General features: G+C 38.1%; 1 protein-coding gene across 5 annotated transcripts in view; it reads left to right on the top strand.

Annotated features, from left to right (window-relative positions):
• Positions 1-2,698: 2,698 nt before the first annotated feature.
• TAX1BP1 (Tax1 binding protein 1) overlaps positions 2,699-17,137 on the top strand; it is a 54,755-nt gene continuing 40,316 nt past the window's right edge. For 2 of the 5 annotated variants that reach the window (XM_066319312.1, XM_066319304.1), the window contains exons 1-2: positions 2,702-3,005; positions 5,770-5,952. In XM_066319312.1, the coding sequence (XP_066175409.1) occupies positions 5,776-5,952 (177 nt within the window). In that variant the 5' untranslated portion in view covers positions 2,702-3,005; positions 5,770-5,775. Of the gene's footprint in view, positions 3,006-3,114; positions 3,245-5,769; positions 5,953-17,137 lie in introns of those variants that run through there. The other 3 variants (XM_066319323.1, XM_066319285.1, XM_066319296.1) reach the window with 3 other exon arrangements.

The following is a 17,137-nucleotide window of genomic DNA, read 5'->3' on the forward strand; positions in this document are numbered from 1 at the left end:
ACTTATATATAATGTATAATTAAAAAGATACTTGACATTCATAGTTTCTTTTGCTTTTAAATATGCACAAATACTGGCTAAACATTGATACTACGTGTTTAAATTACACTGTGGTACACATAACAATTGTATTTTACCATTTGTGGTAAAATATTGGCTTGAACAAAACTAGTTTCCTATTACTGAAATCAGTGGAGTTGGAAAGCTGAAAATTAAATGAGAAGGAGATGGGATTACTGTCACCATACCTGTAAAAAGCTTTTCTGATTGAATTAGTATATTAGTGTTAAGAGAATGTCACAAGAGTAAGGTTTTGTTAGAAATGCTGATGTCAAGGTGCTTTTTTTTGTTTGTTTTAAATATTATGCAGAGAATGTAAGCAAGGAGAGAAAAATAGTGTTGGTGGGGGGTTTTTTTGTTTTGTTAGGGGTTTTTTGTTTAGTTGGTTTTTGGCTTGTTTTTGTTTGGGGTTATGGGGTTTATTTTTCTGCTCAAGAGCAAGTTTCCTAAAAGATTTATATCATAGGGATGAATTTCAGGAAATAGTATCTGTCTAGCAAATTCAGACTTATCAGGGCACTCAACCCTTAATTCTCAGCCAAGTGCAAGTATCACCAGTTCCAGTCACATTTTTCTTGATTCAGATCTTCGTACAAGGATATTTATTGTTGATTCTGGGATCACTGTGCACCACTTGTCCATTTTGGTCAAGTACTTCATTTCTTGATGGGGCAATAACAAAATAAGAAAAGGCTCTGCAGCATCTTTCTGTAAAATATTTATAAATTCTAGAGGGATAGGACTGGCATCTAAACCTAGCATACAAAAGCACACATGAGAACACATTAAACCACATGTTTATTTTAGTCAGAAATACTTTGGTATTATATATGTATTATAACCAAAATTATGGGGTTAAGATAGCAAGTTTAAAAGTTTAAAAATACATTTTCCTGAAAATTATGGACATAAGTACAAAAAATACGAGATTATTCTGTTTTGTCATAACAGTTACACTGTTCATGCCAGCATATGTAGTTTTTTTACCTCTTCCATATGCATTAAGCAATATGAATACTGAATTATGAGTAAACCATAACTACCTTTATTGACTGAATGAACATTTATTAAGTGAACATGGAAATATCCCAAGTTTCTCAAAAAACTCTGAACTGGGGAGAAGTATTTTTTTAAAAATTAGGAAACAGAGGTGAGTTGTTTGTTTGTTTTTCCAGGCATTTACCTGTAAAAATTTTGTTAGCTGCAAAATAAAATCTTTATTTCGAATTCCCCATCATATTTCCATAAACCTGCATTATAATGGCATTAAATGAAAGCAAAACTACTTAGTCTCACCAAGATTGATATTCCCCAGCTGGTGACTAAACCCCGCGTTCTTCCTAAGTTCCAGCCCACGTGAGAACAGTGTCTTGTGACTCTTAGACAGCCCTTTATCACATCACAGAGAACAGAGAGCAGCAAGGACAAGAAATGGAGGACTGAGATAAGAAGAAATAGCTTTTCCTACCTCATTACAGATATTTACTGTTGAACAAGATACTGGTTTCTTTTTCCACTATAAAAGCCCATCTGGTCTTACAGGAGAGATTGCTCTACATTGCACTTCTTTTGTCTTCTAAAATGATCAGTTAGTACTATGAAGAGAATTTATTGCTTTCCAGGAAAACACAGAATGTATGGATGACATAAGAGATTATTCATTGTGGCTACAAGTCAAAGGATAATTTAGTAATCTGTGACTCACCTTAAGGCATAAGACTGTTTTCAGAAACGAAAAGGGCAAGTACAATGAATAACCATAATGACTTAGACAGTTTCTAGGCTCCAGCTTAGTTTCAGTTCTGGTAGGACTGACCATGAAAAAAACAGGCGAACTTGTCAGAAACCTAACTTAGTAATTCTAATGATTAATCATATTAGTTATAATGACACTATGTCTCTTCTAACCCATTTGTTTAAAATAACATGAAAACACATAAGAAATGGTAGCAGCAAAGAATTTACGATGAGGTTAAAGACAGTTTGTAGTGGCAACCAACACTGGGTGCACTGGGACAAATCCTGCATACGAGTGATGGGTACTCATCACTGCTTGCTTTTACTCATCACCGTGACTCTGGTCAGTGCCCTATGAGCTGCTTTTGGATGAAAATTGAGTGGAGTTTGTGTAACAGTTGCAAACATAATCAGAAAAGCCTTAATGCCCACACCATTTAAATCAAGATTGTTTTAAACAATTAGACATCATAAAAGATATTAATCGTGTATAAACTTGTGGCAACTGAAGTGGTTAAGGTGGTGGAATTACCAGGCCCTAGAGGTGTTCAAGAAACTACAGGGCATTCAGTGCCACGGTCTGGCTGACAAGGTGGTGACTGGTCAAAGGCTGGACGCAATGAGCTCAAAGGTGTTTTCCAGCCTCACTGATTCTGTGTTTCCGTGGCTCTCTGAGGCGCTGCTGTGTGTCACGGAACACCCTTTCATGGAGACCCGCCAAGGCACCCCGGCAGATCCCTGTGCAAGCGTTTACAGTCGCTCTTATCTCACCCCTCCGTGCCCTGGGAAGCCCAGGGAAGGCCGGCAAAGGCTGGCAGATTAACACTGACCAACAGGGCGCCGGCACGCCTATGTCTTGACGTCGGACGGAAGAGGAGATGATTAATTCGGGTAAGTGGGTGCGACAGAGGTGATGTTGTAATCACGGACAAGCCGGGAGGGCGCCGTGGGAGCGCCCTACGGTAACAGCAGCCTGGCCGGGCACACGCCCCGTACAGCGCCGTGCCCGCAGCCCCAAGACCCACCAAGACCCCCGTGTGAGGCGGACACCGCCGGGGAACTCTCGGCTCCCCACCGGCTCCGTGCCGGGGCCCGCCCCGTGCGGGCGGGGCCGCGCTGGAAGTGACGCGGGCGGACGGGCGGAGCTGCGCCGTGCTGGTGGCCGAGGCCCCATGTTGATGTCCCCGGCGCCCTCGGCGTATGCCTAGGTAAGAGGTGTCCGGGGCCAGCTGGGGGCACCGGGCGGGCCTGACACGCTCCTTCCCGCCGGCTCCTGGCCGTTTCTGGGCCGGGCCGGGGCGGCCGAGCCGTGCGGCCGCGGTTCTGCGCCACCGGCCCCCGGCAGCTGTTCGGGCCGGCCCTGGTCGGCAGGGGAGCGGCGGGGCCGGGCTGCGGGAGGCGGCGGGGCTCCCCGGCCCGGGCAGGAGGAAGAAGGCCCGGAGCCAAGGTGACCGCGTCGGGCAGGTGGCGGAGCAGCGGCGGGGAAGGGGCGGGAGGCGGCGCGGGTGGGGGCCGGGGCTGTCAGGGGCCCAGGACCGCAGCTGGGGGACTGCAGGAGGAGCTGACTGGGGTGGTGCGGCTCGTCCTGCTTTTGTTTTTCCTGCCTGACGAGCTTTGCCTCCTTTCCCCCGTCCTTTCTGCTGCGCCAAGCCAAACGCGTCGTTTAGCCTTCCCGTGGGAAGCGCTTGTCATGTCCGTAATGAAGGCTGTGCGCAGCTCTTCCTCCTCCCCTCCCGTTTCCTAGCCGGTAGCTGTGAGTTAACACAAGTACCCAGCATCCCCGTAACTATCCTTGAACTGTAAGTAGATCTGGGCATCACCTAAGCTCCGGGGATTTTCCTGCTAGGCAACAGTAATCCCAGATGATTGTGCTGGTCCGCACAAGTTTAGATTTGTGGACAGTTCTGCTTTGGGGTTGGAAACCAGTCTACCTTTACTGGTTCCGCTAGGGCTAGTTTTCAGCTGTGGCAGCTGACCACCAGTGTGCAGAAATGGGTATTTTATTTTCCTTTTGGTTGGGGTTGGTGTATTTTTTAAAAAAATAGAACTATTGAAAAAAATGCAATTGGCTTTGTTATTAATGCTGTGTTTTCTCTTTTTGTACTTATTCTAGCTAATGAAAATTAAACACACTATTTCATATCAATATTATTTGGCTAACTTACCAAATGGCTAAAAAAATGAATTAATTTGTTGCGATTGAAAATAATTAAGGTTATTCTTTTTCTTTTAGTACGATAGAAATTGCTGATACATACCATTTATAGTTCAGAGTGAAATTGAAAGATGCCTTGAATGTAATCCTCTGTTCTAAGATGTATGGGAGTTTTCAGGACTTTACTGTGCTGTAGCATTTCCTATTCTGGCCTCTGAAGCTACATAACTGATAGGATTTATTGTGTACTCTGTTGCCTCTAGAAAACTGTGTTTTGATCTTTACTCAGTTTCTTGCTTGTGGAATCTTCTAATAATCTAATAATCTTCACAAGCTTGGTGTTTTGTCTTGTAACCTGTGTTGGTTAGTGTTTTTTATTTAACCTCTGATCTGTTAAAATAATGTTATGGCTGCCTGTACCCCCTTCATGTGCTACTCTAAATTAAGCGGTAATAAGATTAAAATATTGATGGCTTAAAGCTAAAAAAAAACCCTCTGTATTTATCTTTTCCTTGTTTTGGATGATGGAGATCGCTTTATTTCGGAGTGCATTTTGTTTCAGAAAGCACAAGGTCTTCTCTACTTATTTTTTAACTGGTGATATTTCAGAAGGCTCTAGGAGGTATATGAACAGCTTTTCATATTTGAACTACTTGAGTCTTGCAGTAGCCTGTCTCCTTTTGGTTTTGGTTTTCACATGTGTCTTCAATGAAAATAATATGTTATGTCACACACTTGGCAGTTACTTCCTTCAAAGTGCGAATGTGCTTGGTAGGTATAAAGTTACTTTCAACAGCAATTGCAAGAACAGCATAGCTCATCTTTCCAGAAATATCAGACACATAAGGCCCTTACCCTCCTCACATCAAAGTTTTGACAAAATTGGTATTGTACAAAAGAATCAGACACTCGAAACTTCTCAGTTGCGTGTGTTCTATTTTTGGCAGGTGTTGCCGAATTTGAGGAAGGGATGTTCTTGTTCTGCTCTTGAGGCATCATGTGCTACTGTAGTTTGCAGCGCAATGTATCCTGAATAAGGTGGTGAATGGAAAGCATGATTAAAAGCTTTTGCAGTCCAACTGATTAGTGTTAATCCCTCCAACTGCATGCATACCTCAATGTTCCTGCTATCAATGCAGGCCATTGTTTATGGTAATGAAGCTAAACACTAAGTGTGTGTTACAGTGAGAATAGTAAAAGATGCCCACAGACTGCTAAACTGGGGCAGGAAGATTCTTGAAGAAGTAGGGAAAAAAGCCAGCCCAAACAAATCTCTCCTGTTTACCTAAACTTTCTTATTTAAAAAAAAAAAAAGGTCTTAAAATGGAACTTTAATACTTTTACTGAGAGGGAAGGAAAAACTTCATGTGTAAAAATGCTGAGAAAAGCACTGTGCAGTACCAATACGAAAAAAATTTAAAGCAGGGAAGCTACAGAACTTTTGTTTCTCCTTCTCTAGCATGTCTAGAACTATTAAAAATCTTTCATTAAGTTAGAACCCTGCTTTGTTTTCACAGCACTGCGTTTATTTTCCACTTTCTGACACTGAGATATAATGCTGGGGGCATTCATCTAAGCAGTGCTTTCTCTTCATCTTGATGTCATTGCTGAAATGACTGCTCTTTTTATTCTGAGAGGTGGTTGTGTTGGGGAGATGCTGAGGCAGCGCAGTTTGGTGAAGTTAGTCTGTGTGTCTCTGTTTTTGGAACAGGGGAACTAATTGTTAGTTTGTTCTGTCATATATTTCAACTAGATTTTTGTATTTCAACTAGTTTTTCCACTGTGTTAAAGTAACAACTTCTACAATTTTGTTACAGATAATCATGTCATCCTTTCAAGAAGTTCCGTCTTCAGCTAGCACTTTGCAGACCTCCAATTTTGCACATGTGATTTTTCAAAATGTCGCGAAAAGTTACCTTCCAAACACACATCTTGAATGTCACTACACTCTCACCCAGTTTATCCATCCTCATCAGAAAGACTGGGTTGGTATTTTCAAGGTAAGTTTTAATTGTTCTATTGCTGTTTTTCAGATGTTTGCTTGCTCTCTTGCAAGTTAAAAAAAAAATCTCAACAACAGTAAACTTTAAGTTGAACATCACTGAAGTGATGGATTGGTTCCTGCTGTTGGAGTGTCAGTTTAGTAACAAAGACCAAAGCTAGAGGAGCGAGTACAGCTGGAAGTCTGCCAGAGTAAAGAGAAAGTTTAATGTGTGCAGAATTAAATGGAAATTATTTGAGGAGAGATATGTGGTTATAGAGTGACATTGTGAGCAGGACTGAGTGAAGAATGTGATACTATATGTGAAATGTGTGTGCGAAGGATGAAAACTAAGCTGACGATAACCTGACCCACATCCCTGACTAATTTTTATTGCTAGAACAGGCTGAACAGTATAGATCACTAAAATTATTCAAAACAGATTGTTTGAAAAAAGATATTTAAAGATATTGTCAAAGGTTAGTAAAGCTTCATTTATGAGAATAGAAAGTGATTAATTCTTATACCTACTTCTATTCCTACTTCTGGTTAAGACCTGAAAGATTTGTGTATCTTTGCCAGTATAGCTCCTAATAGATTATGCTTAAATTCCTTATTGGAATTTTATTTAATAGAAGTTTTGATTCAGGCTTCAGTGAAGTGATGCTTTGGCAGTGGGAAGGGGAGAAGGGTGACGGACTAATTTGTTACTGGAGCACTTTTCCCATAGAACTCAGTTCACTGTTTAATGTAAATGATCAACTTCGTTGTAGTTTGCAGATTGTGAGTCTTTACTCAAGCTAAATTACTCCTCTGCAATGTAGAAATACTGTGCTCTGTAACAAAGCAGATGTGTTTTTAATGTGATGTGCAGTGACTGTACAGTCACTAAATTGTGCCAGGGAGGTGTTAGCTTACAAACAGGCACATGTCCCTAGTAAGAGGTTTTTTAAAAAAAGTGTGCGTGTGTGTCTTATTTGCAGAGTTTTGACAAATGATGCAACTGAGAAAACACTTGAATGTTTACTTAATGGTAATCATGCAATGTAAAAAAAGCTTTGTCTTTATCAAAACTTTATAGACTGTTCGGTTTATATTGCATGTAAGCATCTTGAAATTATTGAAATGTGAATGTAATGGCTTTGTCTGTTGGCATAAGTGTGGAAGGCAATCAGACAGGACTCTAGAATTACTAAATAGGTAAAAGAAAAACGAAGTTGGGAAACCGTTTTTCAGTGATTACACAAAATGCTGTGTAATACATATTACAGGTATCTGATTTCATCTTGACTGTGATAGCTGTGATATGTCATAAACTATTGACATATTCTATTTTATTTTACTCTAACAGAGGCAGGTAATACTTTGGTGGTCATATGAGGAACATGTAGAGCTGGCATAAGGCAGTGCTACTGTTCAAAAAAACATCTTTTATGCAGGGTGGCTTATCTCTTGTGCTTCCTCTTTTATGTGAAATGAGATCTTTTGTGGTGAATCAAATCAGGGAATTGATTGAGGTTAAGACTAGTGTTTTGTGATTAGATTTTTAAAATGGAATTCCCCATCTGAATTTCCAGTTTGCCCGATTCTCATCAGTACAAGGGAAGGAAGCATTGCAAGATGGGAAAAGAATAAAAATGGGGTTTTTTTAGTGGTTGTACCAGCTTATGCTGAATGTTATGAATATACTTAGTACAGTTACAGTACACTGAGTTAAATGGAGCCAGCTGTCTAACTGTATCTGTCTTCAAATAGGTGTGTGTAATGTTTGCAGTAAAATAAACTATGGGAATGTGGTCATCTTGGGGTAGATAATGGAAGTTGTACTATACTGTGATCTGAGTGTAAATATGAGTGACTTCTAGAGAACTGATTGTTCATGAACAAATAACAAAGCACCTGGAGGTGACTTGAAACCTGATGAAAGCAAGAAGGGGTTTTATCGTTTATTTCACTAAAACACATATGAAGGATGCAATGCATGGTTAGTGAAGTGAGTGTGTGATTGAAAAGAAAGGACAAAAGCAAATCTTGACTAATTATGAGAACAATAATAATAACCATCAGTATTGCCTAGGATGCAATGAAAGTCGGGTTTCTGTGAGAGAACTCATTGTCGATTCAGACTGTTTGTGTAGAGGGAATAAAATTCACTTTGTCTTTTTGAAGTGCATAAGTTGCTTAGGAAACAAATCTGTTCAAGCTGGCGTCATTTAACGTTTGTCTGAAATTGAAGAGAAGGTAACTAATGTTGTAATAATGAATATTGGACAGAAGAAAAAGGCGCCTAGTTAAAAAAATCAAAAAACTTCAGCAAAAAACCCCAACAAAAGTGGTAATTTTAGATTGGTGTAGAAAATAAGTAAGAAGTAAGATTCTTCCTGTGCTCTGTAAACATTGTTGGTTTGATGTTGATTTTTGTTGAGTGTTAGGGGTCGATGGCTTCAGCAGTATTCTGTCTTGTTTGCACTACTGGCTAGATAAGAATTTTTTTACTGAACTGAAAAAAAACTTGGGTAAAAAATGAGGTACCTTTTTGAGTGAATGGTTTTTATTTAGGATCCAAGTGCATTTCTTCAGCAGCAATGATGTCTCAAGTAAATATTGGTTATATATCCATATACTATTGCTTTTGTTTTGCTTGTCCAGCTGTTAGTGCTGCTGCACAGTGAAGTGGATCAGTGGAGTGATCTGCTAGAAAAATACAGCCTCTCCTTCCCTGGCTTTTGCCATATTATTTCATAACTGGTTTGGTTCTGCAGTTTGATCATGGTGTGGTGCAATGGGCAGCTGTACTGGCGTCACTGTGATGGGAACAGGGAGACCGGGAATGTGTGGGAAGGGCTGTGTCTGCTTTTTTGGCATGGCTGCTTAATATGGAATGGGAATTTAAAAGTTTTTTCTGAACTTTTTTGGAGTTCTCAATAGCAGCTTACTTGAAGTCGTAAAAGTTAAGACTCTACCAACTTCTCTGCGTATGTTGTAGGTGAAATGTGATTTTTTTTTTTGTTCCCAGTGTAAGTTGCTAAGGCTCTTTGCAGTGACATTAACAGGTTTAAAACTCTTCCTAGGCAAGTAATTTTGTATTGTTTAGAAAAATGGAGACCTAGTGTTCATAAACTGAAAGAGTAACATTGCATATAGGAGAATTAGTTCAGACATACCAGTTTTTTTACAAGCTTAGATGTATCTAAATGCATGCACTAATTCTGGGATTGGACGACTGGCGAAAACTGGGAGATGTAGGAAGTACAATAAGGAAGATATTATCCTTTATAGCAGAAGTTCTGCATATGCATTTTTATTGGTTTTGTGTTTTATTTTTCTTACTTGTTCTGTACAAGAGAAGAGTCAAATGCAGGTTTTGACTCAGTCTTCAAATCTGTTGTCTGTCATTGCTGCTATGTGTTTTTGTGCTTTTATGGTATTCTGAAGAGTCATCTGTAATCAAGTGCTAAAAGGTCTTGATCAGCTATACCTTACACGTTACCAAGAAAAAAAAAGTACTTGTCTAGTATTTGGCATGGACATCCTGAGCCTGAGTTCCTGTTCATGCAGTGCATGGAAATTAAAATTTGAGATCAGCTTTCTGATCTCAAAGCTCCCTGAGCTTACTGAGGGTTTCTGTGCCACATAACCTGATGGTTTCTACTGTGGAGTCAAAGGTGAGAGGACTTACCATCCTTGATTGATTTTGTAGGAGGTCTGTATTCCTAGAGTGATCCAAGACCTCTTTATTTGTTTCTGCTCATCTCTGGTTAATCAGAATCTGGAGAGGCCTTTAATGTAACCCAAATCTAAACCTTTGAAATGAGGAAAAATAATAAATGTGTGCACTACATCTGGCTGCAAAACTATCCTGGCTGTAGGTAGTCCTAATTTCCGGCTAGGGACCTCTACATCTTATGACTATAAAATAAAATAATCATATGGCTGAGTGATATTTTTTGCATTATTAATACATAATGTCCAGATTTGCAGAAGTGTTTGAAAAACCTGCTTGGTTCCTAGGAAGCAGCGCCTACTTCTTTGTCTGGAGCATAAATCTGCAAATAGGGCTGTCAGATGTTCAGTATACAAGAGAGGCAGGTTTACTCTACATCTCAAAGGCACAACGAAGGGCTCTTATGGGCTTTATAAAGATATTGCATCAAGAGAGTAGTGTTAAAGGTGTAGGTGTTTGTGGGGTATTTCATAATACTTTGTGCATTTCTGAAGATAAAGTTTAGCTGAGACAAGCATGCTGGAATTACCTGCAATATCAGCACAAAATGCATCTTATATATGTTAAGCTAGTGACTTTGGTCTTCTTGTGTCATTAATTAACTAGTCCATCAAAACTTTTCTGTTCCTCAGTTCTGGTTGATACATTTGCTTAAGTGATCTACATTACCCTTCTTCTAGGATATTGACAAGTTGTAGACATGCTTTGATATTGACTGTCTCAGGGTACCCCTAGAGAAGAAAAGGAAATACTTTCTTAATTTCCACATTTTTAATATCCACACCTTAAAAATGGTGAGCTGATGTTCTGGTAGCCTAACATACAGGACAACCGAGTAACCAGACCTGGAAAGATCTTTGTAACATAGTTGAATACAGAAAGTACCTCTTGCTCAGAGTATTCAATGTTTACAAGGCCACATCTGAGCTACTGTTTGTGCATCAGTGCAGTGCCTGTGTTTATGTGCAACTTAATTTCTATGTTTTCAATGCCCTTATTTATAGAAAATCTCAGAATTAAATTATCTGTGGTCTTTGTAACGTGGTCTAACACTGTATTTGATAGAGACTTCAGAAACAACTTGTTGTTTGCATTTTATCAAGGCAGTATAGCTATATCTTTGTATAGTACTCTGGGTTGTTTAGTCTCCTTTAGACTGCAAATAATAGCACCTCTTGTGTGAGTCATTTCAATATCCTGATTTTGTTGTAGATTGATAGCTTAAGCAACAATTACTTCCACGTATACAGATTACATTCTGAAGTACAGCAAACATCTGGATGTATTATTTGCCACATGCATATAGAAATACCATTTTTCTGGCATGGAGTCATCACTGCACAGCTGGCCATAATAGATACAGGAATGTGCAGTGCACAGTATGTCCTGTTGTTAAAATAGCTGGGAAAAGAACTGTTGGAATTCAGAATGTTTTTGAGAATTGAGATATCTGTTGTTAGAGGCATTCTGTTGGTTTCCAGTTTACTTTCTTTGGAAAGACAAGTAGATAGTGCTTGGATTAAAAAAGAAAGTCCCTGGCAACCTTACTTGCTCTTTCCAGATGAGATGAAAAGAGGGATAATCTGGTTTTATGTGATTGTTACCTTTGACAAGAAATTTTAAGATTTTTTTCCAAGTGTCATTAATTTTCTAAAACTATTTGGTACAGTAGATTGTAGAATTGGCATAACAAAGTAGCCAGTAGCAATTTTGAAATAAAAGATTGTGCTAATTGATAGTTCTCATGAGTTACAGTAGCAAGGGAATAGTTCATTTAAACCCCACCGGCTCTTTTTTAATACATTTTCATGCTTATTTTCTAAAGTAAACAGTAGCTTTGTTACTCTTTGATCTGTCATACATTTCTTTGGACAGTAGTTTCTACATGTAACAGATTTACTTTTAGGGAATTCATAGTTTCCATATTTATTTTGATTTATACCTACTAGAGGAAGTTGATGCTATAGTCTAGGCACTCTGTCAATGTCATTTTGACACATTCCTCTGAACTATTGGAAATACAGCCAACAAGAGATGATTATAACTTAGGATCCTGATAGTACCTTGATATTGCAACAAATACCATATGTTTGCAATAGTCCAAATTAATGTATGTGTTTGTAACATTCAGCAGAGATGGACTTCTTCAGGTCTGGGGCTGAGAGAACATTTTGCAATTACAGCCTTCTGTAAAGAATCTGGAGCACTTTGCAGCCATCTTCTACCCAAGAATGTCTCAACCTTGGGGCTCCTGTTGTATAACTGATATTAATCCCAGTGTGACTAGCAAGGTCATGTCTGCAGCGAAGGCTTAAGCACCTTGGCTAAGTCAAAGTTGCATGTGCTATAAGGTGATCACAGACAGACACCCCCAGGGTTTGACTTTGCTTAGTTATTTTGAAATGTCAATGCCGGAATGTTACTACAGGGTACTTAATACTTAAATAAGTACTTTTCCTTATGTCCATGTTCTGACATTTTATATGGTTTGATTCTTTCAGAACTTCTATCTAGATAGCGTTATTTGCTGATGATGCCTGTGTTCAAAATTACATTGCATCAATGGCATGTCAGCACTAACTCTTGGTGAATTTTGCTGCTATGAGCACCCAGATGTTTTAATTTTCCTGTCTGCTGGTTGTTTTAGAAGAACTTTGTGTTCGTAGCTGCCTGTTGTAGATTATATGCTACAGTAGGAGAGGCATTGCTGTGACTTTTGAGTAATGTTACTTTACTCAGGGTTATGGCTCAAACCAAGCCTGCTTGGAGAAATTTCTTCCTGTGATACTGATCCCAAGGGTGTTTTACTTAGACCCCTGTGTGCTGTGTGTGGTTTGGGGTAAAGTAAGTGTCTCTTACCATGTGAAACATGGAAAGGTTGCTAATTTACTGTTGTCAGTAATAATTAAACTGTATAAATACATCCAGAACTTTATCTTCTGTCTGTAATTTTGCTTCTTTCAGAGGTAGCACATTGTCTTCTTGCAGTACTTTGTGTGCTTTACCAAATTTCTTTCTCTGCTATTTAATTTACCTTTTAAATTAGAAAAGGGTGTAATATTTACTCTGATAAATTTTGTGCTCAGTTTTTTTTTTGTGTGATTTTTTTTTTTAATATTGGATTGTAATTAGGTATCTACAGTAAAGGCACACTGATTATGCCCAAGTTGGTTCAGCTAAACAAGTGCTTTCCTGGGTTTGCTTCTTTGGCTTGTTGATGTTGTGTAGATGGGTCAGGCACTGTTAATGTAGCAGAATGAACGCTGCTGTTCTTTCAGCTGTGTAACAGCTTTCCGAGGCCAGGGAACAAAATGCCAAGTGAGCCTCCCGTGCTGATGGTCTTTCTTTAAGTCACCCTGTCTCCAGATAGAATTGACTGACTTTAGCAAGTGATTATAAAAGGAAAGAAATTTAACAAAACGGAAAGTCAGAAAAAATTTTTTTTCCATGTTCATCTGAAAGTCAAGAAATGAAAACAAAGTTGGAAATAATTTTTACACTGAAAACACTGTGGAGTTGTAAGTAGAGCTTTTGCCTTAGAAGAGCTTACATTCTGTGTAAGATGAAACAGATGAGAGTTGAAGGAGATACAGTGAAATAAAATGATTATTATTTTCCCTCAGGTAGATATTGGATAACTCATTACTGCTGTACAGACAGGCACTCCCTATTTATGCTCCCTCCCTCATCCCCCCCATTTATTTTTCTGCTTGGCAAATTTTGTTCAGACTGTTCTGTTGAAACATACTGGGTGAAATGTAAACGTGGGAAAGCCAATCTCTCTGTGTGATGTGACATTGCATTAAGGAGCTTATATCTGTGGGGCAGCATAGAAGAAAAAGCTTTTGTGATGACTACATGTGTATTTGTTAGTAGAAGGAAAACCTGCTTAGTGTGAGTATTATGGGACAGCTGAGTTGTCCCTACTTGCCCAGCCAAATTGTGAAGTACTTAGTGCTGGACTCTCAACCTTTGCAAGACTTCAGCATTTCTGCTGTGACTACTGAGTTGGTTTATTTCAGTTTAGAACATCATAAATGCTTTTCAGTCATGTATGTCTTTTTGCTTAAAAGTAGGAGATAGGAATATCATGAGTGGATTACTCTGTAATGGCCTGTTAAAGCTTTCCATTTTATGGAGGGAAAATCAAATAAAGTGAGGTTTCAGTTATACACTGTACATAATAACCTAATCTGGATATGATTTTTTTTGTGGGATAAATGATCTGTAGTCATGTTTTGTTTTAAAAACATGTACAAGAAGGTGAAAATAGGATTTGGTTTTCGGATTGTTAATTTCTTGGTTAACTTCTGGAAGGAAAGCAAGGATGTTTGCATTTATGCATAGCTGTCTAATTTAAAAATGTGTTTCAGAGTGAAGCGTGAAAGAATTAAATGTAGAGAATATAGAAGAATGTGTTTACTAGCCAATGCTTTATGTCTAACTCAGTTGTAAACTGGAATTTTTTCTTTCTGTTGCTTTAGGGAAGTTGCAGCATCTAAGTCTTATGTGCTCTTTTGACTGAGAAATAAGAACATTTTTGTTTTTTGAGTTTTGAACTCAGGAAAATGTTTTCAGACTTTTCAATGAATTCGTTGAAAAGTAACAGTATCAGCACAGTCAGGCAATGGAGATGGCTGCTGTGCTCATCAGATGGTGAACCCGAGTTCAGGCTTCGCAACCAGTGAAGTGCAGTGAGTGTAGTGTGACAGGTCATTCTTCATTTTTCTCCTCTGAACTTCAGAAGATTTTGTGTCAGAGTTCTTCTATAATTTGCAATGTTTGTGTGCTTTAATGCAGATGTTGTAATAGTTGCCATGGCCCATTCCAGGTTTTTAAGTTGGACTAATAAACTGTGCCTGTTTTGCTCCTCCTGGCTCAGAGGAAGTTTCTCAGTGTGTCCTATGGAAATTTCTCTTTTATTTAAGATTTCTGATAGTAAGAAAGTACTACTGTGCATCAGCTTAAGCACTTTGACTGGAACTTGGTTTCATGTTTTTAGTTGACTTTTTGTTGGTTATGGGTTTTTTTTGGTTGGTTTGTTTTGGTTTATTTTTGGGGCTCTTTGTGTGTGTGGTTGGTTGGTTTTTTCAACTGATATGTAAAGTTTAAAATTAACTTTGATTTCACATTTCATAAGAATGTGTTCTTTGTACCAAAATAGAACTGTTAACTTCACATGAGTCTTCAACAGGAGTTAAGTGTGGGTTTTCAGATAGTTCCCTTTGTTACCATCTTTTAACAGCTGTTAGGTTCTAATTATTAATGTAAATAAATATGCTTGCAGCTTCATAAATTTTCATAATTTTCATAAATTTTTAGGACTTGCTTAGTCGATGAAGTAAGTGAAAAATTATACCATATTATTGAAGGCTTATTTTAAATGTATTTTATAGTGTACATAATTTCTCTCAACGGCTTTTTTTTCCATTGTTTTGAATTTCAAATGCAGAAATGAAATTTTCAGATCTTTCTTACAAGCATTTGTTTGTTTTCTGTAATGTTTTCATGAAAAGAGGCTCTCAGTGTTAGTCATATCAACTGTTTTGGCAGTTTAAATGGCTGGACTCTTGTTCTTATAGGCCTGAGAATTTAAATAGCCATAGTCCTCCTGTTAGTGTAGTACAGATGAGGTGTTCACATTGAATGTGTTCTTGTGGGGAGTCTGGACTCCTCTCCTTTCAGAGTCTAGCCTGGAAGGTAGTCTGTATTATTTGTAGTGGGTTTTGTTGGTATGACCAGCAGTAAGACAAATAGTCTAGCTTTCCTGATTCCTGTAATTAAAAATGAAACTATTTTTCCAAGCTGATATGCCTGATGTTGCTGAGGATGCTGTTTGTTTTGATTCCAAAGCTACAGGATTTTATTTATCATATAAACTCATCGTAGGTCTGCTGCTGAATATTCCATCTTCTTTTCGTATTTTTCACTTTTTGTTGAATTCCTTTGTAGCTTTTGCCACTAGTTTTAGTTTCTCAATAAACCCTTAAAGCAGTGTTAAATTCTATTCATATAGTTTTAGCCCTGTCTTTAGACAAGTATTGGTTTTCTTTCTGAGCTGGAAGAAATATCTATATCGAAGATCACATTTAAATCATTACTGAGCTATCCAGTGTGTGCTGTAGTATTATATCTGTGATAGTATAATCTGTTGTCATAGAGAAGCTTATGACTGTGTGTATGGTAGTTTGGAACCACTGTGTACTCCATACTAGGCTTATTAAAGAGAAAAATTATTTATTAAATTATGTTGATTAAAAAAACGGATTTCTTTTTTTTAAGCATTTACATCGTACACCTAAAACACGTATTACTTAAATTTGTTCTTATTTTATTCCCAACATATGCGGCTTTACTCTTTGTTTCTGCCATCTAAGAAATAACCCCGTGGAATTTAATGATATTTATTGTTATGTAGGAAGAATGTTGAAAAATGTTACTAAGTTAACTTGCTTTGCTGCAGAATACTCACCTTCCCCTTTTAAAATGTATTAAGCTGTGAGGAAGATGACATTTGTTCATACTTCCTTCTCTGCATTGTCACATTTTGACATGTGCAGCGTGTAGCAGGGAAAACCCTCGTTTTCTGAAATTCTGTGCAGTGACAAGGGCTGTTGGGCAATGCACACCTGCTGATAACTTGTGTGTGCCCATTAAGAAAAAATGGAATTGTCGTGATCATAAGAGTGTGAGACAGGGAGCCTTTCCAGGGGAAGGAGATGATGGATGACAGAAAATGTGGGGAATTGTTACAGAGAATACTTGTGGGGTAAACTTTCCAGGGTATTGTCTTTAGGCTCTTGGTATGTCGCAGTTCTCTTTTTGCCAGCAGGCCAGAGATTACAGTTAAACTTAAAAATATGGGACCTGCTGAGAAGCAGACCAGGCAATGCATTTGTTTTCTACGTAAGTATTCTTTTTCTTTGTGTCAGTATGGCTAAAGTTTTAAATTACCTGAAATTCTTTAGTTGATTATTGTTACGTGTAGAGTATTGATAAAAATAACTTTTGGTTTCAGGATAAATCACCAAATTTACAAATCAATATGTGTGATCTAGGAAAAATATAAAAAATATAGAATTCCAGGAATAAACTGCTTCAGAAATGGATTTGATCTCATATAGAGACCATTATTTTAGTAAGGAAGATAGCATCAGAAGCAGTATGTGCATATTTTGGTTTTTAACAGAAATGAAAACTAGTGTAAGGTGAAAAGATGATTTCAGTTCTATACAGTTTTTGGTCCGGACATGATAATTAGTTTATTTTTTGAAACTAAAAAGATGATGTTGACATTTCACTCGCCAATAATTACATTTAGAAAGCTGTATGCTTTAGTTTAGGACACCAAATAATGGAATATGCTTCTCTATTTGGGAAGAAAAAAAAAAAAAAAAAAAAAAAAAAAAAGTAGTAACATCTGAGTTGGATTTGAAGACAATGACTAAAGTGAAAATTTGCGAAATGTTTTTCCTGTGAA

Source organism: Sylvia atricapilla, chromosome 1, assembly GCF_009819655.1.
Source record: "Sylvia atricapilla isolate bSylAtr1 chromosome 1, bSylAtr1.pri, whole genome shotgun sequence".
Classification (NCBI taxonomy): domain Eukaryota; kingdom Metazoa; phylum Chordata; class Aves; order Passeriformes; family Sylviidae; genus Sylvia; species Sylvia atricapilla.